The sequence below is a fragment of the Liolophura sinensis genome, chromosome 13 (assembly GCF_032854445.1).
Source record: "Liolophura sinensis isolate JHLJ2023 chromosome 13, CUHK_Ljap_v2, whole genome shotgun sequence".
NCBI lineage: Eukaryota > Metazoa > Mollusca > Polyplacophora > Chitonida > Chitonidae > Liolophura > Liolophura sinensis.
The window spans coordinates 22,746,084-22,773,891 of record NC_088307.1 but is presented as its reverse complement, the minus strand read 5'-3'; the positions used below and the strand labels follow the sequence as shown (position 1 = coordinate 22,773,891).

At 39.1% G+C, this 27,808-nt stretch overlaps 2 protein-coding genes across 3 annotated transcripts in view; one reads left to right on the top strand and one right to left on the bottom strand.

Moving 5' to 3' along the window:
* LOC135480472 (taurochenodeoxycholic 6 alpha-hydroxylase-like) overlaps window positions 1–2,244 on the top strand; it is a 33,910-nt gene extending 31,666 nt beyond the window's left edge. For both annotated transcript variants that reach the window (XM_064760311.1, XM_064760310.1), the window contains exon 11: window positions 521–2,244. In XM_064760311.1, coding sequence (XP_064616381.1) covers window positions 521–797 — 277 coding nt within the window. In that variant the 3' untranslated portion in view covers window positions 798–2,244. The remainder of the gene's footprint in view (window positions 1–520) is intronic.
* A 14,087-nt stretch (window positions 2,245–16,331) lies between these two features.
* LOC135480985 (cholesterol 7-desaturase nvd-like) lies at window positions 16,332–26,670 on the bottom strand. Its single transcript, XM_064760916.1, has 6 exons — window positions 26,205–26,670; window positions 20,862–21,050; window positions 20,330–20,508; window positions 18,884–19,129; window positions 17,572–17,745; window positions 16,332–17,045 (listed from the first exon to the last, which is right to left on the bottom strand). The coding sequence occupies exons 1-6, from the start codon at window positions 26,668–26,670 to the stop codon at window positions 16,878–16,880; spliced, it is 1,422 nt and encodes a 473-aa protein (XP_064616986.1). The 3' UTR covers window positions 16,332–16,877.
* Window positions 26,671–27,808: the final 1,138 nt, after the last annotated feature.

Sequence of the window (27,808 nt, the reverse complement as noted above, 5' to 3'; positions counted from 1 at the left end):
TATTTATTTATTCCGTTGGTGTTTTACGCCGTACTCAAGAATATTTCACTTATACGAAGGCAGCCGGCATTATGGTGGGTGGAAACAGGGCAGAGCCTGTGGAAACCCAGGACCATCCGCAGGTTGCTGGCAGACCTTCCCACGTACAACCAGAGAGGAAGCCAGTATGAGGTGAACTTGAACTCACAGCGACTGCATTGGTGAGAGACTCCTGGGTCATTACGCTGCGCTAGCGCGCTAACCGACTGAGCCACGGAGTAATTTCAAAACTCAAGAAACAGTTCAAGAAAGTACATGTACATGTATTTCTAATTTGGGGTTTTATCGAAACCTTTTTATCGAAAGTGTACATTCAAACTTAGCTTTTCATGTGTCATCAGTCCATATGGAACTTTCAGTCTTTAATTTTTTGCACCAGTTATGATATCATAATTATGATTTAATCTTGTGTCTGTGAGTAAAATCCTGATTTTTTTAAAAATAATTACAGTTGTGTATATGTGTCTTTTATTTTCTGCAGAAATCCGAAGCACTGGGAAGATCCACTAGAGTTCAAACCTGAGCGTTTCCTCAGCGAGTCTGGAATCATGCCATACACATTCCTGCCATTCATTGCAGGCCCCAGAATGTGTATAGGCTACAAGTTTGCCCTCATGGAAATGAAGGTGACTTTGGCGATTCTGCTCAGAAAACTGGAATTTCGTCCAGTGCCGGGAATTACGTACAAGAAAAAACAACGACTCACAATGCGGCCGAATCCATCATTGGAGCTGAGAGTGTCTAGAGTTAAGAATTAAGCTAAAAACGAAGCTGCTGTTTAAAAATTCTGCTCATTTAATGAACTAGTCTTTCATTGAAAGTAAATATATGATGATCCCATATTTATGATCCCATGTTTTATGATGGACAGAGGCTGTCAGACATAAATCTAGTTACTGTAAATCTTCAACCTTTTCAACAATTAAGCTATAAAAGCATTTTTTGCTGTGGAATTCATGGGATAAAAATGATTTGTTTGTGTCATTAAAGATGCAAGCTTCATAAAACCCATGTAAGCTTCATAAAACTCATGCAAGCTTCACATAAAACCCATGCAAGTTTCATAAAACCCATGCAAGCTTCATAAAACCCATGCAAGCTTCACATAAAACCCATGTAAGCATCATGAAACCCATGCAAGCGTCATATAAAACTGTGCTAATTATTTCTCTACACCCGATAGTTATTTCAGAATGTTTCAAAATATTGGTTGCATTGGCGGTTGAAAAGGTTGAAGAACTGGAGTACAGTATATACAAATACGTTTGTCCTTGGTTGTAATTTTAATGCCTGAGATTTTGTTATATGCACCTAGTGAGGCAAAGTGTCCGATATGTTTTTCTAGTTTTATCCACCTTTAAACCAGTTAAGCTTCATTCCCAAGAAGTTGCTTTCACCACTAATGGAACTCCTTTATTATGTGAATGTTGTGAAAACAAACTTACTTTAGTCTTTTTTAAGGATCATTTGTTCACACATAAATTCTGCAGGATAGAATACGTGTACAATTTATTGTTATTTTATGCATACATATATATATATATATATACATATATTTTAAACTGGTAATTAGTTTCATGGAAAGATCCATCTTTTAAAGCAACTTGATAAAGAAAAGTGGGTATTATTTTGAGAGGTTTGAAGTATTTAGCATGTTAAATAATTTTTTATTTGACTGAATGGGTACTGTTTTTACATTGAAATAAATGTATGTATATGTATGTATGCTGTCTGAAGGTAAATAAGTATATATGGTTGTTTGTGTATACATATAGGTACATGTAGACATACTGTAGCTCTTCAAACTTTTTGCATGTTTGCTAGGCGTTTATTCAAGCATATTTGGAAGGAATTGGTCAACCCGGCCAATTTAGTTTTGTCTCAAAAATCATAAATTGCTCTGAAAGCTAATCTTCCATATGCGGGTTGATGAATTAGGGTATGTCTACATTACAGATTAGTGTTTCTAACAGTTTTTACTTAAACTTACAGTTCAAGATACCAGTACATAATTACACTGTACATTTGAAATCTACACATGCCTGTGCATTTATTAGAGTTTTGTTAATCATATATGCAAATTTTTTTTATCATTTTAAGTAAATTAGTTTATTTATCTATACAAGATAAAACATATGTGATGTTATTGTTGCACTAGTTTATAGAGAACTTGGTAATTATTTAAATGTACTAGAAAACCAGAAATACACCATTATAAATGTTGTTACTTTATTACTTATTGTTTGATACCGTACTTGCTTTCAGAGGCATTTAGAAGTTGGTAAGGAAATTCACTGTAGTTTCGTTTCTTGTAACCAGTCATCTGTGTTCACCTACTGTAAAATCACTTAGACCCACCAACACATTTGCCTTTGATCAGTGACACTCAACGACACAAGGTCTACATGTGGATATATTGGAAGTCCATATTCTTGTGAAGAAAATAATTTAGAACATTTCTATCTAATTCATAATGGTAAAAGTCGTTTATTTCGATAAGCTCAGTTTCGACGACATGAACTTATTGCCTCGGCAAAACCAAGTGGTGTGCTGGACGGTGGGCACGGAGACTAGTTGTTTTACGGTGGTTGCACCAAAAAGCGGTTAGAACAAACTCCATGAAGTAATATAGTGTACCCTAGTGTCTCCGTTAATAGACCTGAAATAAAATTCATTTATTAAGGTTGTATTATCCTAAAAACTATTTGGAATAGATATAGAAGTGTCAGAAACCACCAAACTGACCTGGAACCCCAGTGATCCCAAAAGCTGCCAAGCCCTGTTAATCCACCAAATTGACCTGGAACCCCAGTGATCCCATATGCTGCCAAGCCCTGTTAATCCACCAAACTGACCAGGGACCCCAGTGATCCCATATGCTGCCAAGCCCTGTTAATCCACCAAACTGACCTGGAACCCCAGTGATCCCATATGCTGCCAAGCCCTGTTAATCCACCAAATTGACCTGGAACCCCAGTGATCCCATATGCTGCCAAGCCCTGTTAATCCACCAAACTGACCTGGAACCCCACTGAGCCCATCTGCTGCCAAGCCCTGTTAATCCACCAAACTGACCAGGAACCCCACTGAGCCCAACTGATGCCAAGCCCTGTTAATCCACCAAATTGACCTGGGACCTCACTGAGCCCAAATGCTGCCAAGCCCTGTTAATCCACCAAACTGACCTGGAACCCCACTGAACCTATATGCTGCCAAGCCCTGTTAATCCACCAAACTGACCAGGGACCCCACTGAGCCCAAATGCAGCCAAGCCCTGTTAATCCACCAAACTGACCTGGAACACCACTGAGGCCAAATGCTGCCAAGCTCTGTTAACCCACCAAACTGACAAGGGACCCCACTGAGCCCAAATGCAGCCAAGCCCTGTTAATCCACCAAACTGACCTGGAACACCACTGAGGCCAAATGCTGCCAAGCTCTGTTAACCCACCAAATTGACCTGGAGCCCCACCTAGCCCAAAAACTGCCAAGCCCTGTTAATCCACCAAACTGACCTATAACCCCACTAAAACCCAAATGCAGCCAAGCCATGTTAATCCACCAAATTGACCTGGAGCCCCACCTAGCCCAAATGCTACCAAGCCCTGTTTATCCACCAAACTGACCTATAACCCCACTAAAACCCAAATGCAGCCAAGCCATGTTAATCCACCAAACTGACCTGGAACCCCACTAAAGCCCAAATGCAGCCAAGCCCTGTTAATCCACCAAATTGACCTGGAACCCCAGTGATCCCATATGCTGCCAAGCCCTGTTAATCCACCAAACTGACCAGGGACCCCAGTGATCCCATATGCTGCCAAGCCCTGTTAATCCACCAAACTGACCTGGAACCCCACTGAGCCCAAATGCTACCAAGCCCTGTTTATCCACCAAACTGACCTATAACCCCACTAAAACCCAAATGCTGTCAAGCTCTGTTAATCCACCAAACTGACCAGGAACCCCACTGAGCCCAAATGCTGCCAAGCTCTGTTAATCCACCAAACTGACCTGGAACCCCACTAAAGCCCAAATGCAGCCAAGCCATGTTAATCCACCAAACTGACCAGGGACCCCACTAAAACCCAAATGCTGTCAAGCTCTGTTAATCCACTACATTGACCGGGAACCCCACTGAGCCCAAATGCTGCCAAGCCCTGTTAATCCACCAAACTGACCAGGGACCCCAACAAAGCCCAAATGCTGCCAAGCCCTGTTAATCCACCAAACTGACCTGGAACCCCACTAAAGCCCAAATGCAGCCAAGCCATGTTAATCCACCAAACTGACCAGGGACCCCACCAAAGCCCAAATGCTGCCAAGCCCTGTTAATCCACCAAATTGACCTGGAACCCCACCGAGCCCAACTGCTGCCAAGCCCTGTCAATCCTCCAAACGTGGGACTACTAGTAATATAACGGTTATATTAGTGCCAGCCCAAACTGACGAGAAACCCCACCGAGCCTAAATACTGAGGCCCCCTCATTCACACATCCACTCGCTCACATTTCAATTTTATCCATAAATTAAGGTTAACGTTGAAAATAGGCAGTGATACGTGTAAGTACAGAGTAGTATTCAGGATAAAGGACCTGCTATGGCAAGGCGGGGAATCGGCCCCAGTGCAAGAAACTGTGCACCGCAAGAAGCGAAGATGACTATAGCTGTGAGTGACAGCTGCTGACACTCGTGAGGCTACTTGATTTTCTGTTCTTTTTTACTCCTCCTTTTTAAAATTTAGCACTGATTTTGAAAAGGAAACAAGAAATATCTTGCATATTTATTTATTCTGATCGGTGTTTTACTCTGAATTAAGTCACGTAGACTCACACGCCTTTTCTGAACCCTTGATTACGACATACGAAGTCAGCCGACATTTTCAAACCCATAACCCCTCGTACAGTGTCCTACCTTTTTCAGCCCTTGACCTCTGGTAGAGAAGTTTGTGGAAGGCCTTGCGAAATTTGGGGTTAAAGGTTGTAGAGGATAGGATTGATCATGCTGTTGACGTAACCGAGCCACGTGACCAAGCTCACAATAAAGTTGGAGACTGTACATGTCTTACAGAACACGCGCTAATCAGGAACTCAACAAATATGGCAACCAACAGAAAATAAATGTACCGCTTATGATAGTCAATACAGTGCTTTTCCGTTTTTCTCTCTTGATGTTGAGAACTGAAATTCGCCCTACCTTGTCTGACTTCTAACCCCACGACATGCACAATGGGCGTAGGTCCGTTGTAGTGAACGACTTCAGATACACCGATCTCTGGCGAGCTGTCACTGGATTTCGTACTACCATTAGGTCGAAACAAAAAGTGAGTATCCGGTTGAAAATGAGATTTATGATGGGTGAAGAAGTTAGAGTTGTGTTTAATAGCCGTCGACAAGCTGTTACCTGTCTATTGAGATTGCCTCACGGGCATTGATTTCTCCTTAGCTACAGTTGTTGATGTGACGGTATTGGATTGGCTGGTATGAGGTATCTTAGATCCGTTAACGCTTCCTTTTTTAACCCTTTCCTTGGCAACACGGTAAATTTTTAAAATCAGGGTAATTATAAAGATAAGTAGAATCCAGAACGCTCCGAATGTGGCAAATCCAGGTTCTTGGCTAACGTTACAGTAACCCCGAGTGCCTGGGGCTCTGCTTACTGCCGAACTTCCCTAACAAGAGAGGAACCGAAATGCAAAATGAAACACACCAGACTACCGTAATCATCAGTAGAACTCTACGGGTGGACCTGTTCCTTGTGTAGTCAATTTGAGGGACAGACCAGAACTGGTCGAATGCTATTGCAAGTAGGTGCAGCATGGACCCCGCGCAACACAGAATATCAACGGACGTCCACATGTCGCACACCGAAGTCTGGAGTCGCCATCGGACGGTGATCTGGTCCTCCATACCTAAAGGCAGCACCCAACCGGCAAACATTAAGTCCGTAAAGGCCGACGACAGAATCAAATAATTCGACGTCGTGGCTCTCAGGTTCTTTTCAAATGGAATCGCTGAAATGACAAAAATGTTTGCAAGAATCGTTCCCAGGACGATGACACCGAGAACGGCAAACATGAAAATCATGGACACGAGGTTGTATGAGTCCAACTCGTCCGCCTCGTGAAATTTCTCTGTTGTGACGTCATTTCTGGAGAGTAAGGCGCTGGGAGATACAGTCGTGCTCACGTTTGTCAGGCATATGGCCTTTGACCGTAGCACGTTTGTTGTACATTTGCTCGTTCACTGTAGCACGTTTGTCATGTTTTTCATGTCTTTGGCCGTTGGACCGTATAATTATACATGAAGCTGTGCCCTACACAGTTTTCTGTCTATTAGGTTAAAATCGCTTATGAAAAATCATGGCCTTTTTACCTCAAATGAATTTGTTTGCTTTGTGATTCAGCTTAAATTGTGTGAAATCTCAAGTATTAAAATCACAGTGTTTAAGAAATCGCACAGTGTAATGAAATCACACAAAAGCACAGAAGGGGATATAAATCACCCAGTGTAATGAAATCATACAGTGTACAATAACAACACAATGTGTTGAAATCCCATTGTCAAGAAATCCCAATGTGTAAATAAATCACACAGTGTAATGAAACAACGCGGCGTAATGAATGCCGCTCTGTGATAAACTGTCCTGTAAGAAGTACATTCACTGACACAAGTGGCTGTTGATGTTGCACTGCTGTGACAAATTAACAATAAAAAAACCTCCTTGCTCAGACCCCTTTTAAAGGATTCATGAAGTGTCATTGTTAAATTGTTATTGTTTATTAATACAGAAATATAAAAAAAAACGCAGTACAAATTACATATCATTTTGGGGACATATTCGCTGTAATTACGATGTCCGCTCATGAGTAAAGAAGGTCAAGAGACGAATCGGGTACACTTTATAGGAACGTGACCCCAATCAGATGTAGGGCCTAAACACAGTCTTCCCCACTCCCTCCACTGTTTTTCCACTAAAAGTTGTTTTGATGGCGTTCACAGACTGTACGTTACTTACCTTGATTATTCACTGTCGGGTTTACGGCTGAGATCTTATAATAATCTTTCACTGAGTCATTGATAGATGGTCTTGGGTTTCCCCTGGGCTCTGCCCGGTTTCCTACCACCGTAATGTTGGCCGCCTGTGTATTAGTGAGATTCTCGAGTACGGCGTAAAACGCCAATCAAATAAAAAGAAATAAATAAGTCACTGGTACTCTTTTAGATGAATAATGAAAGGTTTATTGGCATCCATATATACATGTACATTTTAGAACGTCACAAACGAAATAAAAACGAAAAAAAGAAAACATGTTTTGTTTACCTTGTAAAGCTGCACTGTACATGTACACTCAACAAAAGCATAAAATACTACGTTTTTTCTGTTCCCTGTTTTTACGCCACCATAACTGATGGATTATTGTCCTAAAATGTGAAAATCTGGTGAAACTTGAAGCCCCAATTGAAAATGAATACTTGCCCTAATTCGCGTCGGTAAGTCGTGTCAGTGAACCAGCATTAGATAAAAGAGAAGTGGAAATCCCTTCTGCAAAAAAGATGCACATTACATGCATCCTAAGGATTCCTTCGTCGCCATACGATTGAAAACTTGTTAAGTGCGACGTTAAACCCCAAAACATGCACTCATTCACTGATTCACATTCCTTTAGAACCATTCGTAAGTTCCACGCACGTTTTCATTATAACTTGTCTTATACAAAATGATTCAATTTTCCTATACATAACAAAAAAATTTTAAAATTAGATTAAAATAATAAATATAAAACATTTATCCCGATTTACGCTGGAATACAATATAAAAGGTTACAGCATATAGCAGGTAAAACCAGAGCAGCGATGACACGAGAATGTTGCCGAACAGTCACACGTACGGGATGAAGTACCCTGTTTCTTCAACCTTTGAAAGTCAAATTTATCCGCCTTAGTGTTTTTATAATAACAAAAATTTGTGTTTTGGTGAGTTTGCCCACATCAGGGCTTCACAGATAAGATGTTTTCAGTTCGGGCAGAGAAATACCGTCGAAATGTGCTTAAAACAACACAAGGCGAAAATGGGAAAGGTTGAAGAAATATGGTACACTCTTCTAAATTTAACAGTTCGGGTTTTATTCTCTGCATTCGTATAAGTGCACTTTAAGGGTTCTTTGGCTGTAGACAGCGCAACGTTAGGTCCCCGGCCTCATTATATCTTAATTATTAGTATTTCAAAATATTTATATATCAACCAATACCATAAATATCGCACCTGCTAGTTAGCTGAAAAATAGAGAAAAAATAATGACCCATCACAGAACTCGGATGGACCAATGAAAAATAAAGATAGGTTTATGAATATTCAAGAGATATATTAAGTGTATACAGACATGTTGAGGCCTCCGTGGCCGAAGTGCTTAGTGTGCCAGCGCGGCGCAATGACCCATGCAGAAGCCTCTCACTAATTCGGTCGCTGTGAATTCAAGTCCAGCTCATGCTAATTTCCTATACCGCCATTCATGGGAAGGTCTGGCAAAAACCTGCGGATGGTCGTGTGTTCCCCCTGTGCTCGATGTCCTCCCACCATAATGCTGGCCGCCGTCTTTTTAATGAAATATTCTTGAATACGGTGTAAAACATCAATCAAACAAATATATTTTGTCCAAAAGAAAAAAAGGCAATCTTAATTTTTAAAGTGTACAGAGTGTTACAAAGGTCATCATGTAGTCTTGGAAAATACTTATTTACAAAAGCCTTCGTTCTGCAACCCACAAGCCTACTACAGGCCTCTATTTAATTTATTTATTTATTTGATTGGTGTTTTACGCCATACTCGATAATATTTCATTTAAACGACGGTGGCCAGCATTATGGTGGGAGGAAATCGGACAGTTCCCAGAGGAAACCCACCACAATCCGCAGGCTGCTTGCAGACGGTTTCTATTTCAGTGTTTGTCCCTGTCTCTCTGGATACAATAGAAAATTTTCAGCGCGGAACAAGTCGCTCAATCTGTATGTTCTTTTATGACTATTGGCCGGACAGGGGACATTCTGAACCATACTGAATTTCGGCGAGGTTTCACTGCTTCTGTAGATTTATTTATTTCATGAGAGTTTTACGCCGTACTCAAGAATATTTCAAAGACGGCTACCAGTATTATGGTGGGAGGAAACCGGACAGAGCCCAGGGAAACACACGACTATCCGCAGATTGCTGAAAGACCAACCCACGTACGGCCGAAGAGGAGGCCGGCATGAGATGGATTTGAACTCACAGCGACCACATTCACAGCTTTTATAAAGTTGCACACGTTTATGTTCTAGTACATCTACCAGATACGGTATGGTTGTTTTCCTTAAGGGTAATGCTTGGTATTCTCCACCCTTTACTTATTTGTTTGGTGCTTCAATTTTTCATTATCCGATAGCAGTTAGGTTACATTGAGTGAGGCCTCCACCCGTTAACCAGTCTGTTATGATGTGGCAATGAAGTATTAAGCTATAAGGGTTTTCAGTTACACTATATGTGGGAAGCTTTCGTTGCCTATAATGGTCATAGTGTTCGCGGTTAGGTTGAGAGATCTGTGATCAAACCGGGGCCAGGTTACGCATACTAAAGACTTTAAAAATAGTACTTTTTGTTTCCTTGCTTGGCGTTCCGCACTGAGAAGTCAGTGGAAGCAAACAGGTTGGGCTGGTGTCACTATATGACTGGGTGGGATGTCATGTCTGGTGTCATCGACATACGTCAGCACTTTGATGACATTCTACCACTAAAGCACCTTTTTTCTGTGAGTGAATGAGTGCTTGGGGTTTAATAATGTTTCAGTCATATGATGACCAAGGACTCCTTACAGTGCACGTGATGTGCCTCCTTGTAGGAGGACGGATTTCCACCGCTCTTTTATCTAGTGCTGCTTCAATGAGAAGCCTTACCGAAGGCAAGTAAGCCGCTTGAAGCAAGCTTAAATCCACAGTACTACCTCAAACAGCATTATTACCTAAACCCACAATGTTATACCCAAACCAAGCCTTCATACCATTGAAACTTTAACTACTCTATATTGCACGTGCTACACATTTTGTATTAACCATACAATATGCCCGAGCCATTATAGTGATATGGGTCAACCAGTCGTTTCACTATCCCCTACATGCTGAACGCCAATCGAGGAAGTTACAACTTCTTCTTTTAAGGTCTTAGGTGTGACTCGACCCAGAACCTTTTTTCAGTGGAAACTATGCATGCCATTATCATGAAAATGACGATAAGAAAGGTTTGTTTGTTTCACAAACGATGCAATCTTCATAAATTCTGGTTCGGTCAGAATGTTTCAAAATATTGGTTTCAGAGGCGGTTGAAGAATTAGGGTAATTGTGGAGGCCTCCAACAATTAACCAGCCTGTTATGTCATAATTTGGCGTAAAGCTATATATGGTTTTGACTTAAATTACAACGGATTTAATCCTGGAACGTCTCAGCACATTTCCGAGGGTTATAAACGGTTCTACTACCTATTGCCTATTTACTGTGAAAGCCTGTGGAGCGGCGTTTACAGGCAATGCGCCTGTTCGCCAATCCATTTTCGTTCATGCGAAATAATATTGTTTAAACAAAGCCTCTCATAATAGGATGTATTTATTACATTGGTAGTTTACATTAGGCTGAAGAATTTTCACATATATGACGGTGGTTGACAAGGATTGTGCACAGATGAAATCAGAGTGCCGAAAGTAAACCACTGCCATTCACGAAGCACCTTATAAACTTGACGTATGCCAATGTATATATGCTTGAGGATTTACGATGTACAATTTTTCAGCCATATGACGAGGCGAGTCTTCCATGCCGCCACTGAAGTATCATGCCGAAAACACCAGACAGGGCACCCAAACCGGTCACAGTGCTGAGAGCCAAGCGATGCAGCAACACGTACCATTTTTTGCTCTTTGGTATGATCGGCCCCGGTTTGATTCAGGTTGTCCTGACTTCGAGGCGGACGCTCTAACCATTAAGTCATCGAAGCGGTACAACAAGGCTGACGTAAATTTCAGCCATAGCATCAAGAACTGGATTCGAACATGTAACGTTCTTATTCAAGGGACTGCTTGGTGGTTACAGAGAACCAGCTAACAGCCCTCGTACAATAAGCCACGTTCGCACTCCACTACACTCCCCACAACAGAGCCTCCGTGATCAAAGTAATACTCAGCCACGGACGGTGGCCTTTGAAGTTTTAGGTTGCTGCTGCTTTTTACGACCAATAAAACGGCGAAAGTGATTTATGTTATAATGACATTAGGGACAAATCTTGCGGCACTTTTCAAATCTTTATTCCATTTTCAAGAAATAGTTTGAAATGCAGATAATCGGATATATTAATTTAAATCCCTATTTAACTTGCATTGTTCACAAATCCTTGCATTGCTGAAAAATGCTAGCACTTGAGGCCTCAGGCTTTACTTGTATGTTGTGAAAAAAAAATTACTGCACCTCAAGACCCCCTCCCTCCCCCCCCCCCCAACATAGCAGGGTTCTACCTTAGTTATGACATCTAATGTTACAGGAATTTATTATTTCATTCTATATATAAATATTTATAGGATAGGCGTTTGTTGTCAACTATTCCAAATTCACATATAACTTAAAAATAAAATGCCCTAGCTAAATGAATACTTTTAGAGAAGAAAAAGAATATTTCTCAAATTCATACACTAGACTGATTAATGATAAATATATAGGTGCCCAAAAGGGGTGATTAACAATTGAAAAAAGTTGTTAAATATATAAATTTGTCCATTAACAGCTTTGACAATATTACATTCTACCCATTGAGCACCCGTCCCCTTTTACTCCCTTGAATGATTTTCTGTTGAGTATTAAACAAATATTACACTCCTCTTGGGGGGAAAAATGAACATTTTTCTACAGTAAGAATACCTTTTAACACTTCTCCATAGTAGAAAGTCATATTTTTAACTCCATGACTGGAAAATGTTAAAATGCTACATGACCTCCAGCTACAGTATGTGTTAAATGGTGAAATTTAATATAGTTAGAATTTCTTGTATGTGTACAAGTGTACATAAAAATAACAATCAATTTGTTATGTATTAATTTGCAACAATTATACTACAACGTATGTATATATGACATTTTTTGTAATAATAAGGATTTATTATATGCACTTGTCCATATGTAAGTATCTGTTCATACACTAATTAGCAGTTTAAGAGATGATTGTACTGAAAATAAATTGCACTGTGCAATACATGTACAGACTGGTACCAGTACGACAACTACAGTTATCTTGGCCCTTAAAACATTTGAACCTCATAATATGTTGTATTTTTACTAACAGCTTTTAATTATGTGGTCATGAAAATTAGAGTGCATGTAAAAGGCCAGATTTATCCGAATTTTTTTTTCACCACTGCAAAACACATGCACTAATTCCTCAACCTTTTTACACATGAAAGAGCAACTTTCAGTGCGACCTATGCACCCTTTCACACAGATTTCTGAGATAAATCTACACGGGCTAGGTTGGCCAATTCCAGGGCTTCTGAAAAAGTATAGTTTTATCAGTCTACACAGAACAATGCCCTCTGAACATTCTTGAATAAACACCTTGAAAACATGTGAAAAGTTTGAAGAATTACAGGTTGCATAAATTGTGACAAAAAGATATAATCAGTCTACATTACAAGTGTACCATTACCAGCTTGTAAGTAAGCCATCAAAAACAAACATTCTTTAAAATAAACAACTTAGTATGAACAACTTTTTCCACACTGACAGAAAATAAACCAGCTTTTTGGATAATGTAAATATTCCATTAAAAACTTATATTTCCAACGTTTAACCAAATTCAAATTTCACCAGAGACCTTTGCCGCATAACAATGATCAGGCGCGATGAATTATCAACATTTTAATAAATATTATCAGTTATAACAATGATTAAAATCTGTACTAATTGACAGCCACATTCACAAGTGGTGTAAACTAGAAAGCAAAATTCACCATATAAGATGCACACATTTTGCATTGGTACTGGTGAAAAGTAAGTAAAACTTCATATGTGATAGCTGGTCACAAACAACTGTTTAATATATGGCCTCCTGTCGGTTTACCTCAGACGGCCTGCACAACCCTTCAAGGGCTGTTTACCTTCACACAATCTGGATGTATCCATCTTACATTTCACAAGACCCGAATCAACGGTCTTTAAACTTGAATATCTTACACTGTTAATAAATACCAAACAATTTGAAATGAATAACATCATTTGGGGACAGGGGTCAATCACCTTTACTTTTAACCTTGAAAAATACTGGTATATACAGTAGTTACTACTGTATATAGGGCGTATATAACACCGGGATATTGCGATTAATAAGATTACTAACATACGTCAAGATTTCAAGATTCCAGGCAATATGAATCATTTTACAAGGGTGACAAAAAAAGAAAAGAAAAGAAATATAGTACTAAGAAATAAAACTGTAAACTAAAATATTTCATTAAAAGACTTTACAATTAAACAAGTAACAATGGAAGCTTACAAGTACCAGTTTACACGTGCTGGTTCAAAAACTGATAAGGATACAATAATTTGTACATATTTCATATAATCATCTATTTTTTTTGTTCGAAGTGAGAGTTAATACCTGCACTTCAGCAGCTGAAAATGCATTAAAAAGAAAAAAAAAAACAATGGATGAAAAATTTTACTGCACTTAATAAGTTGTAGCACCCTTAAAAATACCAAAGCTAGTCTAAAATGAAGTGCACATACGCTAGGAGAGACCATGGATAGAACACTTGAGCACTTCGAAGGCTTACCTTTATTCACCTGATCCCATGACATCAGATTTAATGTTAAACCTCTATAAAATAATGTAGTTGAGCAAGACTGAAAATTTCAAAATTAAAAAAAATTAAAATATTTTCCATGTCCCATAAATGAAAGGCTTTGATTAACACAAACATTTTACTTTTATTTTATATATATATATATATATATATATATATAAACTTTTAAACTTAAGTTTATGTGTAAATGTACATCAAAAGGCTGATAAATTTCAGCAGTCATGGCAGGATTCAGGGGAGATGCACGCAGTGTTACCAGGCACAGGGTATGGTCAAAAATGGACAGGATGTTTGACAGAGGTATCATATACTTTTGGGCACTGTTGGCATGAAATTCATTTGATCACTGATCAATACTTGATCAATTTAACCCCAAAATATGTGATGATGCAATTTTATCAACATTTTCTACAATACAGTATCTAAACCATCTGTCTAGTTTGCAACTGATTAAAGTCCAGAGCAAATTATAAAATTTCAATTATTTAGGAGTCGGCAGGAATTTTCAGTTCTACAACCATTGATGAATAGATCGTCATTTTCCAATTCTGATGAATACATCATAATTATCCAATTCTGATCAATTGATCAACATTGTGATTCTAGAATAAGTCATGAATATACCACCACTTTCCAGTTCAGATGAATCGATTAAAGTTTTGATCAACTTGCTTTCTTTCAACACCAAAGTCAAAGAGAGAGGGAGACAGAAAAAATGTTCTCTAGTCATTCTTAGAAAACTAGTATATGTATCAAATACCTGTATGCACTACCTGTATGTATTTTTTATTTTTTTTTTTGGTACCGATTTCCTCCTCTACACGTGAGAAATTATATGATTTTACGCCCTGGAGTCATCATGTCACAGCTTCCGTAATATCAAAATGTTTACAACATACATTTTATATCAAATTTATTGAAATGTGGTAAAGAATCAGAATTTCCCAAATAACATGTTTCCCACGGGCTGAGATATCTAGCACGTCTTGCTGTCAACCTAAAATTGAATACCCTGATACAGGTATGCCTTGAGCGGAAAGAGACAAGCGTATTGATAAAGCAGTTTTTTAAATTCCACATCGCAAATCCAAAATGGCCCTCCATGTGAGTGGAACAAATACCATTAACGCTACATATACTGAAGGTAGAGATACCAGTTCATCCTGATTCCTTTCTCAATGTTGTCGGAAAGATTAAACAGGCTAACTGAGTCCTGGGCTGGAGTGTATTCACCACTACAGCATTCTCTTAGTTTGAGCAAAATCCAAGATGGCTGCCAAGTATGTGAAATGTTTAAAGCACAGGTGGGTTACAAAAAAGAATATCTGTTTGATCATTTTGAGCCTGGGGAAATAAAAATCAATACTTATATACAATAAGCATTAGGACATATACCCAAGTTGTCCCACCTCTGTCTTTTTGATATTTAATACATATAACATTTTTAACAGTTTTTTTTTCTTCCAATAGCTTTCCTACTACATACAATATTTTAAAATGCTAAATCATTAAGATAATACAGCACAGTATTATGCATATATATATAACTATTGAGCAAATATTATCAGTCAAAGAGAGAAAAGAAACAAATTCAGAGATAATTTTGAAAAGCATTGAGCTCTTTACCCATTGAACAGAATGAAAAAGTTAAAAAAAAAAACTTTGAATACAAAAGAAATGCAATAGAATTTTTCTGTCCAGGATAACAAACCTTAAATAAAAAAACATTGACCATTCATAAACTTAAGTTTTACACGCTGACTATATATATATTGATAAATATAACAAATTTTAGGCTTCTTGTCATAATCCTGGTCATGAAACACGTGTAAATAAAAAAAATCTGCATTCAAACAGTATGTAATACATTACATCACACAAAATAACATAAAAAATCAAAGACAATAAAAATTGAAATAAACAAGGAAATGTTATAGATCATGTGCTTTATAATACAATATTTCCAAAAATTTTTTTTTTTTTTTTTTTAAATTTTTGCAAAAACCTATCAAAACACTGACATACATATACAATTCCATTTTACCATTTTTTCCCAATAGCATCCCTTGCTGAGCTAATTAGATACATATTTCTCAGCTAATTCGGTGAGCTAGGGCTTCAACTGTTACATTCTGTAAAAATATATTTGCACTAGTACAAAACGTAACTACATTGTATTCCACATGTGGCTAATTTGTTAAGTTCTGAACAGCAGACATATCAATAAATCAATATGAAGCAACACGTACCACAAGTTATTTCCCAGAGTGAAAAAAAGATACCTTGAGAACTTATTTTATTAACGACCTCAATTCAATTAATAAATTCGACCTCACCAAATACCTGTACCATAAATACACATCTTAATAAATTCTAAATTATGTTGATGACTGAATACAAAACTGAAAAAAATAAACTGTAGTACAAAGTAACACGTGAAAGAAGTCTTGAATACTTCCAGGTTTAGAACGGAGGCAGAATGACACAGTGGGCACGAACAAAGCCATTTCTGACTTAAGTCAAAATTTAAAAACCTCTTCAACATTTTGGTACTGGAAATAGAAATTGGACACATTTGTCTTAAGATAACTTTGATCGCATCGAACACAATATTAATTTCTATAACTCAATAACAAGCTTGAAGATCGTATTTCAAAGTTTGAGTAAAGTCAGAAATGGCTCTGTGGAATCGGAACTTGGTTGGTTTTCTTAATACGAAGGTATCAACTTGGGTCAAATTATGATTATCCAGAAAAGAGTTGATTTGATATAACCATTTATAGAAATTTTTGCATGGCGTATATGTAGTCTCATGGGCTTGCCAACAGGAATAGCTGAGGTAAACCTTTCTGTTCAGTAATGAGGATTTGTATTTGTTGCTGGTGTCCTCTAATTTGTTCAGAGACATTCTGTTTAAATTCAGACTTATTCAAATCACTCTTTCTGTCATTGCCATTTTCTTTTTCTTCACCACTCAAGGGTTTCTTTCTGGAACTTGAATCGGGGACTATTTTCAGAGTAGAACTGTTGATACCACCGCCTGTGACGGGCAATGAGCGTATCCTCTTTGGACTTGACGAACAACGGCTTTGCCTCATAACATTTGTTGTTCCATATCATGATGTCTCGCTCCACCTGCAAAACATCCACACTCACCATTATGTTACAGTGACCTCATCTGGACATGTCAAAGGTCACAGTACAAAAAAGTTGTCTAGAGTTTCATCCCTTGGTTGACCCAACATCCAGCAGACTATTTGTTCTTGTTTATCCTTCAACATGACATATAATCAGCTTACAGAAAGAAAAATATTACATAATATGCTTGTTTATTTTTCTGCTATTCTTTTTGTCATTCTCAACATTACTTCACTCAACATCACAGCAGCACATCATTGAAGCAAGCCAGTCCGCATGCTGTCACACCTGCTGAAGGCACCAGACATGGTACCCCAATATTACCCCAATCTCAGTACTTAGCCTATATCCCTTTTTGCCGAACTCCAAACCCACGAGAAGTATCAAAGCTAACAATCTTAAGTCACAGGAATAACCCAGATTTAAACCCCTCTCTCCGCCAATATGAAAATATAAATTTTCTAATGTTCAGAATCTCTCAGACTTTCAAATCACGACCTCAACAATGTAAAAGTTACAGTACCTGGAGTGCTTCCCCCAACATAAAGAATTTAGCGATGATAATGGGCATCTTCCAGTGGACATAGATATTATGGACGAGACGTTGCATCATGGGCCCCTCGGGGGTGAGGGACTGCAGAAAGGCGCCCTTACCCAGCAGATTGTCGAACTTCAGGTACACGATTCCAGGGCCAATCTAACAGAACACAAGGATTTGTAACGTTTGTACAAAATGTTTAATTTACTTCAGGTGTTAAACCTTGCGTTCAGCCCCGTTTCATTGGTTGCATGACAAAGATACACCAACACTGTATTCAACTGGGACCACTTGAACAAAAGTGCATAAGTTAGATTTTAAGTCGTATCTTTCTTCATTACTTCCCGACAACTCCAGATTATAGTGTTGTAAGGCCATGTGCGGTATTTCAACTAAAGTTTGATATGTAAAAATTCACTTTAAAATGATACTTTTGATGCTAACACTTAGGTTTCTATGAGAACAAAATTAGTCAAAGTTCACAAAAATTTTCATGTGGCCATGTAAGGTAGATGAATCAATCATTATCAATCAATTTAAGAAGAAGTCTACAAAAAAAATAAATTTTTATTAAGTCTTGAGAAATTTCGCCAAGGGCCACAAAATTTATAGCAACGTCGTACTCAAGAATATTTCACTTATACAACGGCAACCAGCATTATGGTGGGAGGAAACCAGGCAGAGCCTGGGGGAAACTAAAAACTTTTAAATTATTTGGGTAGAGGAAACTGGAGAGCCTAAAAAAAAACACAGACATTTGGAGAGTTGCCAGCCAATTAACTCTCCCACATGAGACACACTGATGTCATACTGGAGGAATGAAAGTGGTCTCTCAGATTCCCAGCATGCAAGACTACACGAGACAGCATGGTCGACCGCTAATTGATGCTAAACCAAGGCCCTGAGAATGAATGGATGAACGAATGCTTGGCATTTAACGGCATACTCAGCAATTTTTCAGTCACATGACGACGAGGAATCATTAGGTTTGTGTACATACATTGTGTCTTCTTAAAGCATGACTTCACCCGGGTTTGATCCCGGGGACTTCGAGGCAAACTCTCTAATCATTAAGCAACCGAAGAGGTCTCAAGGCCCTAAGAAGAATGCAACTAGCGCAACCTTCAAAAAATTCCTTGTTCAAGAATCTCATGTGACCTAGCATCTGAAAGGCAATCCCATAAACTATTCAGCAATCGCCTATTCAACCAGAAGGAAATAATTTCTTACCAAAAAAAGAGTAAATAATAAAAACACATTGTGTTGTATGCTTCCTGAATCAGAATACTTGCACTACCTGCTGACCATCGACGGAGAGATCCACAGGCGGGAGGCGTTTGCCGAACATCTTGATGCTGTGAGTGAGTTTGATCTGGCCAATGTGGGCGTTTGGGGCGGGCAGTGCCTCCCAGCAGGCAGTCCACTCGTGTTTGGCAAACTCCCACAGCTTGCTGTACATGAAGCGCAGGTCGATGCCGGCCATCATGATTGGACCGTGGACTTGACCCAAGTGATACACATCTGCTCCATTCTCGGGAATTTCCTGTCATCAACAATCGTGTATTTCTTCGCTTGATTATTTATTTGATTCGTATTTTACACCATAATCGAGAACATTTCACACATGACATATACGACAGCAACCAGCATTACGGCGAGACGGGAACAGACGGAGCCTAGTGAAAATCCCGACCATTCCCAGGTTGTTGAAAGACCTTCCCATGCACAGCAATAGAAGAAGAAAAATTGTGTAAATGGCTGAATTCAGCACATTTTCATGTACAGATCTCTTTTTATGAAGCTTTGTACATAAAACTGCACTTTCAAAAGCTTATGTAAAGGTGTTAATCTCAAGTTTTTCTGCTCAACATTCCAAAAACTTCACACTAAATGGCCAGTGACTTGAAAAATTATAAACTTTAGGTTCCTAAAATAAGTCATTCACTTGTTTTTGAAAGATCAAAATAAAACTGATGCCTCCACGTTGAGCCAGGCCCAGGGATCACGAAGCGAACCAGCCTTAAAAGTCAAAAGTTTAAATCACTTCAAAATTGTTATTTCCTCTGTAACAAGGTCAAAATATTGCTTGATAACATAAATTATAGGTAAGTTACTGTAAAACAAAACTCATCTAAAATAACGTAAAGGGACATACCAAATTTAATGATTAAAATTTTGACTTCAGTGTAACATTGCTTCGTGATCCAGAGGCCTGGCTATCATAAAAACGGCTTTGTATTAAGCGAATACTCATAATTTCAGTTTTTTATTTTGTTTCACAATGTCTATAAATGGAATCTAATATATTTCCCACTATTACATTGTAGTGGCCAGGGGCCTCCCTGGCTCAGTTGGTTAGCACGCTAGCACAGCTGAATGACCCAGGAGTCTCTCACCAATGCAGCTGCTGTGAGTTCAAGTCCCACTCATGCTGGCTTCCTCTCCAGCCGTAAGTGGGAAGGTCTACCACCAACCTGCGGAAGGTCGGGGGTTTCTCCCCGGCTCTGCCCAGTTTCCACCCACAATAAATTGCATTGGCCAGGATGACTTAGTTTTACGTTACATTACAATGTCTATAAATGGAATATAAAATGTATTTTCCAACTTGTATTGGAGAACTTCAATTTATGTCCAGGTCATCTCTTCTTAAGAATTTCGAAATCTTGAAGATTTTGATCTCTGTTAGCTAGAGCTTACAGAACAACTTTTTTTATCTGTGCGCCAACTGTTAAAATGATCCCACCTCGATATGAGCATTGATATGATGCTCGCTGCGCCCTCGAAATTTCCACTCTCCATTCTGGATCTCTTCAATCTCCGGGATCTTCCATGTTGGATCCAGACCTTCTGCGTGGTGCCAGAGGTAAATCCACCCGTTCAGCTCTGTCACTGGCCACGACTTCACCTTGGCTATATCTGGGACTGAGAGGCAAATTAAAATCTAAACAATTAGTTTTTGACTGTTGATTAAGAATTCACTACTACAACCAGGCCACGGGATCGTGAAGCAATCTTATACTTAGGTCAAAATTCCAAATCACTTCAGAATTGTTATTTGTTATGCAACAAGGTCAAAATATTGCTTGACAGCATAAATCCTGGGTATGTTTATAATCAAGGATTTTCCTAGGTTGCAAGAACCATGTTCCACAGAAGCTGTCTGCGTCACACACGACGTGTAGATCTGCACGTATCTAGCACAAAATAAACACAATTATCTTTACCTTGACAATGCAGTTCTTGTTACATGCTTTTATGCAGGTTAAAGCACTTACTGCTGTCAGTGTAAGGGATTTTCGTGCACTTTCCATCTGCACCTCGGAACTGCCACCCATGAAAGGGGCACTCTAGGCAATCGCCCACCACTCGGCCCCCAGCCGCCAGGTTTGCACCCATGTGAGGACAGTAGGCATCTATAGCATGGGCCTCGCCATTGTCGTCTCGAAAAACAGCTAGGTTCAAACCTGAAAATGAAAGTTAATCCCAGTAACAAAACACATGTATGTCATTCACATGAAAGGTGTGTAATCATATCCAGGCCTCAGAATGATCAATCAACATTTACCATCACACACAAGTGGCAGTGTTGCTGCCACTGAAGTATCATGCCGTGCTGCCGAAGACACCAGACATGACACCCAACCCAGTCATATTACTATACTGACAATGGGTCAAACAGTCCTGTTTCCTCGTTTAAACTTGTCAATGCTGATCACCAGGCAAGGCTACAAGTACCATTTTTAAAGTCTTTGGTACATTTACATGATGTATGACCCAGCCTGGGTTTTGATCTTAGATATTCCAACTTTAAGGGGGACTCTCTAACCATTAACAGGCCATGGAAGCTATCAATATGGGTTTGGCGGGTTTCAGTTGGAGAGGTAGGGTACCTCACGTGAAGAATAATATTACTAGTTTATGGAGTGAGTGAGTGAGTGATTGGAGTTTAACGCTGTACTTAACAATTTTTCAGTCATATGACGATGAAGGAATCTTTAGGGTGCATGTATGTGTAATGTGCCTCCTTGTTGCAGGACGGATTTCATCGCTCTTTTATCTAGTGCTGCTTCACTGAGACGACTTACCGAAGGTAAGTAAGCCACCCCGCCCAAGCCATTATACTGATACAGGTCAACCAGTCGTTGCACTATCCCATTCATGCTGAACGCCAAGCAAGGAAGTTACAACTTCCTCTTTTAAAGTCTTAGGTGTGACTCGACCCAGATTAGTTTATGGAAGTTGTGCAGGAATAACTGTACCTTGAAAGGTGGTACACGACAAAGCTTTATTTAAAACAGGTATTTTTTTTTCAGATATGGTGTCAAACCGTTTTTCTGTAATGTTTAGCCACGAATCTGTGTCTAAACATCAAAATAACTCACTCAAACTTCGTCAGCTTTCAATCTGCAACACTCCACCCATTAGCATATAAAATAGGGCAGCTGCAATACTCACGGCCACAGATATGTATGTATAGCATTTTAATTTTGGCATCTTTTTAACAGCCTAATTATAGAGAGCTCTGTAAACCAAATTATACAGGCAAACTTACGTATAAATTTTTTTAGCAATTCCATAAAGACATTTCTGTCAATATTTAAATCGCTTAGTTTTAAGTAATGGAAGTTGCAATTTTAACACATTTGTCTTAAGATAACATTCATGAGGCAGTCAAAATTTTAATTTACAGGGCTAAAAAATAGGCTCTAAAATCATATTTCAAATTTTGACTGAAGTCAAAAGTGGCTTTGTGGAATTGGCCCCTGTTCTTTGTCCCCTCATTGCGTATGCTTAGGGAGATTTTTTCTTTTTTTCATACTTTGATGTTAAATTTGTCAGCCATTATTCCCTTAATTTGGGCCTTTTTTAGTGGTTTGCTGTTATTTGAACACCTGTGAAAGATTTCAGAACGTCTTTGCATTTACCTTTGCAGTACCCTGGTACTGTATCTATATAGTAGAACACAACAGGACAGTTAACCGAGGCAGACAACCGGTGCATATGCACCGACACATGCGTCAACCCTACTTGTCTCTGTGACCTGAATGTCTGGATCACTGGGTGATCCTACTGACAGCATTACATATATATATATGGCCTACTTGTTGATTAATTATGAGCAGGAATCCTCAGGGGTTGGGGTTATCATATCTTAAGTTAGGCCTACATTGATCCCACCCTGAGGGAACAATAGTATGGAAAGCGGATAGAATGTATACTAGCTGACTCATATCCTTAAAAAGCATTTGTTTCAAGTACCAGTAAACCAGGCGTAAAGTGTGATTTATTTTTTTCACCTTTTTCAATCACAGTAGAAATGCTTCAGTATTGCTCAGAGGGGCCTCCGTGGCTCAGTTGGTTAGCGCACTAGCACAGCGTAATGACCCTCACCTAATGAGTCTCTCACCAATGCAGTTACTGTGAGTTCAAGTCCAGCTCACATTGGCTTCCTCTCCGGCAATAAGTGGGAAGGTCTGCCACCAACCTGCAGATGGTCGCGAGTTTCCCGTGGGCTGTGCCCGGTTTCCACCCACCATAATGCTGGCTGCCGTCGTATAAGTGAAATATTCTTGAGTACGGAGTAAAACAAAAATCAAATAAATAAATCAGTATTGCTCAGCATGGCCTTGTGTTTACAAATACATGTATATACAACTGACACACCCCTTCACACAAAACTTTTTTAAAAGGTCCACGTGCGTTACATACCAAACCATGTAGCACACATTTAGTATGTATCTGCAATGAACTATAAAAAATATACCCACAAGGGGGTGGGGTAATGTCTAAAGTCTGTATGTGCATCCGCGATTGGTAGACTTTGGTGTAAAAAGTACACAATATGAAAATGGGCATTTACTGGCCATAAAGAAATCTTTTACTTTCAAGTTAACCGACTGTAAGTGGAATGTTAGAGTACCTGTACACCTGTAAATATAATTTTTTTTTACTGTTTCAGTCACAGTAAAAAATACTGGAGTATTGCTCACCAATGTTCATGTATATCTACATATGTATGTATACAACTAACTACATCTGAGATTTGCTTAATTCTTCCCAAGCAACCTGCAGATGGCCGTGGGTTTCCCCCGTGCTTTGCTCGGTTTCCACCCACAATAATGCTGGCCGCCGTCATATAAGTGAAATATTCTTGAGTACGGCGTAAAACACCAATAAAATAAATAAATATATTCTTCCCAGCTTAGCTTCAGAAATAATTCAGTTAATGTGGAAGCCACCCCACTCTTCTAAAATTTGGGACCCCTGGTCAGCTCATTTTAGCAAATGTACACTACAGATGCAGCAAAATACAGTACGTTAATATGTGTACACTGAACTTGTACAAAAACATATATGCATACACAAATTGCACCTGTTGCACATAAATTAAATATACATGACTCCCAGTTCTCCCAAATCAAAGCACAACTACTGCGTCAAACAACTGTGCGTTCATTATAAGCTGTCTCACAGAACCTTCCTTATGTCAGCCATCCAATAAAGTCCACCCATACATTGCCTTATTCAAGGCAATGAGATGCCAGACCTCAGTCAAGAAAATAAAGCAGGGTTTAGGGATTACTTTGTCCACCTACATGTACCAAACTAAAATTTGTCTTCGTGCTTTTAACTGCTTGCGCAGGTGATTGACACAACCACTTCTTATTTTTTAGAACTTATATCATCGTAGATTCAACTTCACCTATTGATGAGCAGTGGCATGTTTGCTGTATTTCACAGGGACTGGGAGGAGATTGTATCTGGGATAACAAGGGAGACCAGTCATGACCACTGTTGTTGTTGCACATATAAGAAGTGTCGACCAGAAGTAGTGCTCCTAAATCCAAGCTCAGCCACTGCATCAAACATCTGTGTAATTATATCTCCGTCTCCAATTATTTATTTATTTATTTATTTGATTGGTGTTTTATGCCGTACTCAAGAATATTTCACTTATACAACGGCGGCCAGCATTATGGGGGGAGGAAACCGGGCAGAGCCCGGGGAAAACCCACGACCATCAGTAGGTTGTTGCCAGACCTTCCCACATATGGCCGAAGAGGAGGCCTTCTCCAATTAACACATACCCACATGTACTAAACGCATGTCCTACTTCCACTTGTAATGTAAGTACATATATATTATATAAATGTAATTCAGGAAAGACCACTAAATGAAATAATCTATTCAAGCACTAAAAACACACTTATGGTACATGTACATCCTTTCAGAACACTAACTGTTAAGGCAGTACTTATAGCAAAGCATATTCAGATGTATAGCCAAAGATTATAAAGTTAACTCACTTAGTCTAATTCTAGAGTTCCTCTGATTTCAAAAAGGTGTTTAACAATATTGTATTTTTTAGTAAGATATATAGATATTCTGTTGGCAAAATTAAGCCTTAGCACTAATCAACATCTTATAACCTGTATTTGCCTCCAAAAATGCACTTTTTCTGGCAGCCTTTTAGGACATAACATAGTATCCTATATATTCTCAGTTCGTACACACTTAGTGACCTCATGCCAATGTGTACACACAACTGTGCAGACAAAGTTCATTGTCTTCTACATAGCTTAATATTCCGTTATCGGCTAACTATGACCTTGTGTCACTGTCACCTCCAAGGTACATGTACCTGGACGCTAATAGTGTTGCAGTGCATAAAACCGGTTTAAATTTGATCAATACCAATGTTTCATAAAACAGTGACCTTTCGGAACTTTCCCAAGATATCTTCCATTATTTATGTGCAACGTCCACAGGCCTATAAAATCCATAGGTATATAATGATATTGCATGTGGATGTCTCAAAGATGTAAAGATATACATATATAAATGATCCTGTTCACCAAGCAATTATGATCTACTTTGAACAATATATTTAGACTTGGGAATGTCATCCATATCAGAGTGGGTCAAATTTCATAATATACAGAGCAGGATCTACCTTGTCGGGGATTTGAATCAGGGATCCTTGAGGCCAAAGCCTGCCCTCTATCCACAAACCAAAGGAAATTCCCCTTGGCCCAGTTGTGGATAGCCACTGCATTCTACCTGGATGCATATTCGAGACTGCAACCTTTTTCAGGCACTTTTCTCACCTACGGTAGTCGATAATAGATAACATGGGAAGGTATAGAAAAATAAACCACACTGAATAGGCCTGATAATAACAGAACATTGTATTGTTACACAACACATACCCGTGTTTGTGTATTATGGACATCAATAACCTCATAAAATGGAGGCGGAATGGAGTGGAAGTAAAGCCGTGAATATCTAGTTAAATCAGATGGAGGTATATGAATGCAGTGTTTCTTTATTATGACTGAGACTACAAGTCAATGAAGTCCTATCTCCTTTTGTTCAACTGCACTGGGCCTGCAGATCGCTGGAACATTAATCTTTGCTATACCCTGGCATGGCAAATGGTTTTACTTATTTTTATTTGATTGGTGTTTAAAACCGTACTCGACAATATTTCACATTATATGACAGCCGCCAGCATTAAAGTGGAGGCAGAGCCCGGGGGAAACCCACGGCCATCTGCAGGTTGCTGGAAGACGTTCCCACGCACGGCCGGAGAGGGTATGTAAATGAAGTGTACTTACCAAGAAGTCCAATATTGATGGCTTCTGATTTGTTCAATCTGTGTGATTCAATCAAACCAAACCAGCCGTTCGGATAGACGGGAGGGATTTCTCCCACCATTCGCCTTTTCTGAACCATATTAGCCAAGTCTCTATTGCTGAATCTGCCATCAGGCAAATAACCCACATCTTCCTGTAGTCGCACTCTGTTCAAAGGGACGAAGAAGAGCCTGTATGCCTCTCTTAAGAGGAAGAAGCCACCGATCACGCTTGCCAAATAAACAGTGGCACATAAAAGTGAAATATCTGACAGTCTGCTAAACAAGTTTCCGTTCAAGTCGTCTGCCAAATGCGTCAAGCGGAACCAAATGCTGCCGACTTCAAACATTGGCACGTGCAGAAGTTTTTCTGTGACAGCCGCTGAAACAACAACAACGCAGACCACGCTGACGAAAATCCAGAACACAGACCGTTTATCCGCAGCCATAATAATGTCCCGACCCTAACAAATGATGGTCTATCAGTGACACATTGATCCGACTGCAGTGGAAAGGCTGACACAGTCAACTGTTAGGCCAGTCAATTGTTATTTCGCAAGCCTCTCGCCGATGGTATAGCGTCACGTAGGCACCCTGGACCGATCGAGGGCTGTTTTCGCAGTGGGAAATTCAATGTCATTTGACAAATTAGCTTCCGTGGTTACAAAAACAACTTCCCCTGTTATGTAAGTCAAATGCTCTTCAGCTCTTCTGTGGACACATTGGGTCGAACCGGCGGACAAAGTGTAGAGAAGTACACTGAAAGGATGAAATCATCTGTTCCACTTTCTGTCTGCCGCAGCCGGCAAAGCAAAGGCTGCAGGTTTCAGTTGTCGGGTAACCAACATTGTTCCCAAAGCCCTCCTTATACCATCGAGCCAATCAAGTAAGTCCACTTCACTCGTACATTTCAAATGGCACTGCTGATTCCATAATCAAAGTAGAGCAAACAATGAACGAGTTCCTGGCGCTTGAAATGAAATCGTCTAGGAACTGCACTAGGATTGACGTTACTACAAGATGTCTCATGTAGACCATTTACTTGATGAGAGAAAATATAAAAGCTAAACTAACACAAAAAGCAAAGAAGATCGCTAACGGGAAGTTTGAAATACACAAACAAAACAAATGATAAATAACAATTTTTTAAATTACTTTTTTTCGTTGATGTTGACTCTCCTCCCCTGGCAACCCAAAACATCAATCCTTTTTTCCTTTTGTAACTTTTTTGGTTTTCAAAAATGGTAACAATGACTTTGAAATATATTTGAAAAAACATCAGTTAAAATGTTTCTGAAAAATATTTCTGAAAAATGTTTCAGAGAAATGTTTCTGAAAAATGTTTCAGATCATTTCATGATGTATGTTTATGTCAAACGATACATAAATATAGCCAAATCCCTTCTGAGACGCATTTCCAAATATAAGTGTATCATCCAGAAGTTGCGTGCCCTAAGTCGGCTCCATGAGACATGGCCAAGGTAAAGAAAATAAATCGGGGTCTACAGATAAGTTTTTTTCACCTCCCAAAATATACTTTTTCCTTGTCCTTTTTACATCTTGTGCAGGTAATCCACACGACGACTT

Coding starts and splice junctions, on each gene's coding strand:
- LOC135480985 (XM_064760916.1), bottom strand. CDS start 26,670: ATGGCTGCGGATAAACGGTCTGTGTTCTGGATTTTCGTCAGCGTGGTC. Junction 21,051..26,204: donor CATCAATATTGGACTTCTTG/GTAAGTACACTT, acceptor TTTCATTTTCAG/GTTTGAACCTAGCTGTTTTT. Junction 17,046..17,571: donor TGTTGGGGGAAGCACTCCAG/GTACTGTAACTT, acceptor GATGTTTTGCAG/GTGGAGCGAGACATCATGAT.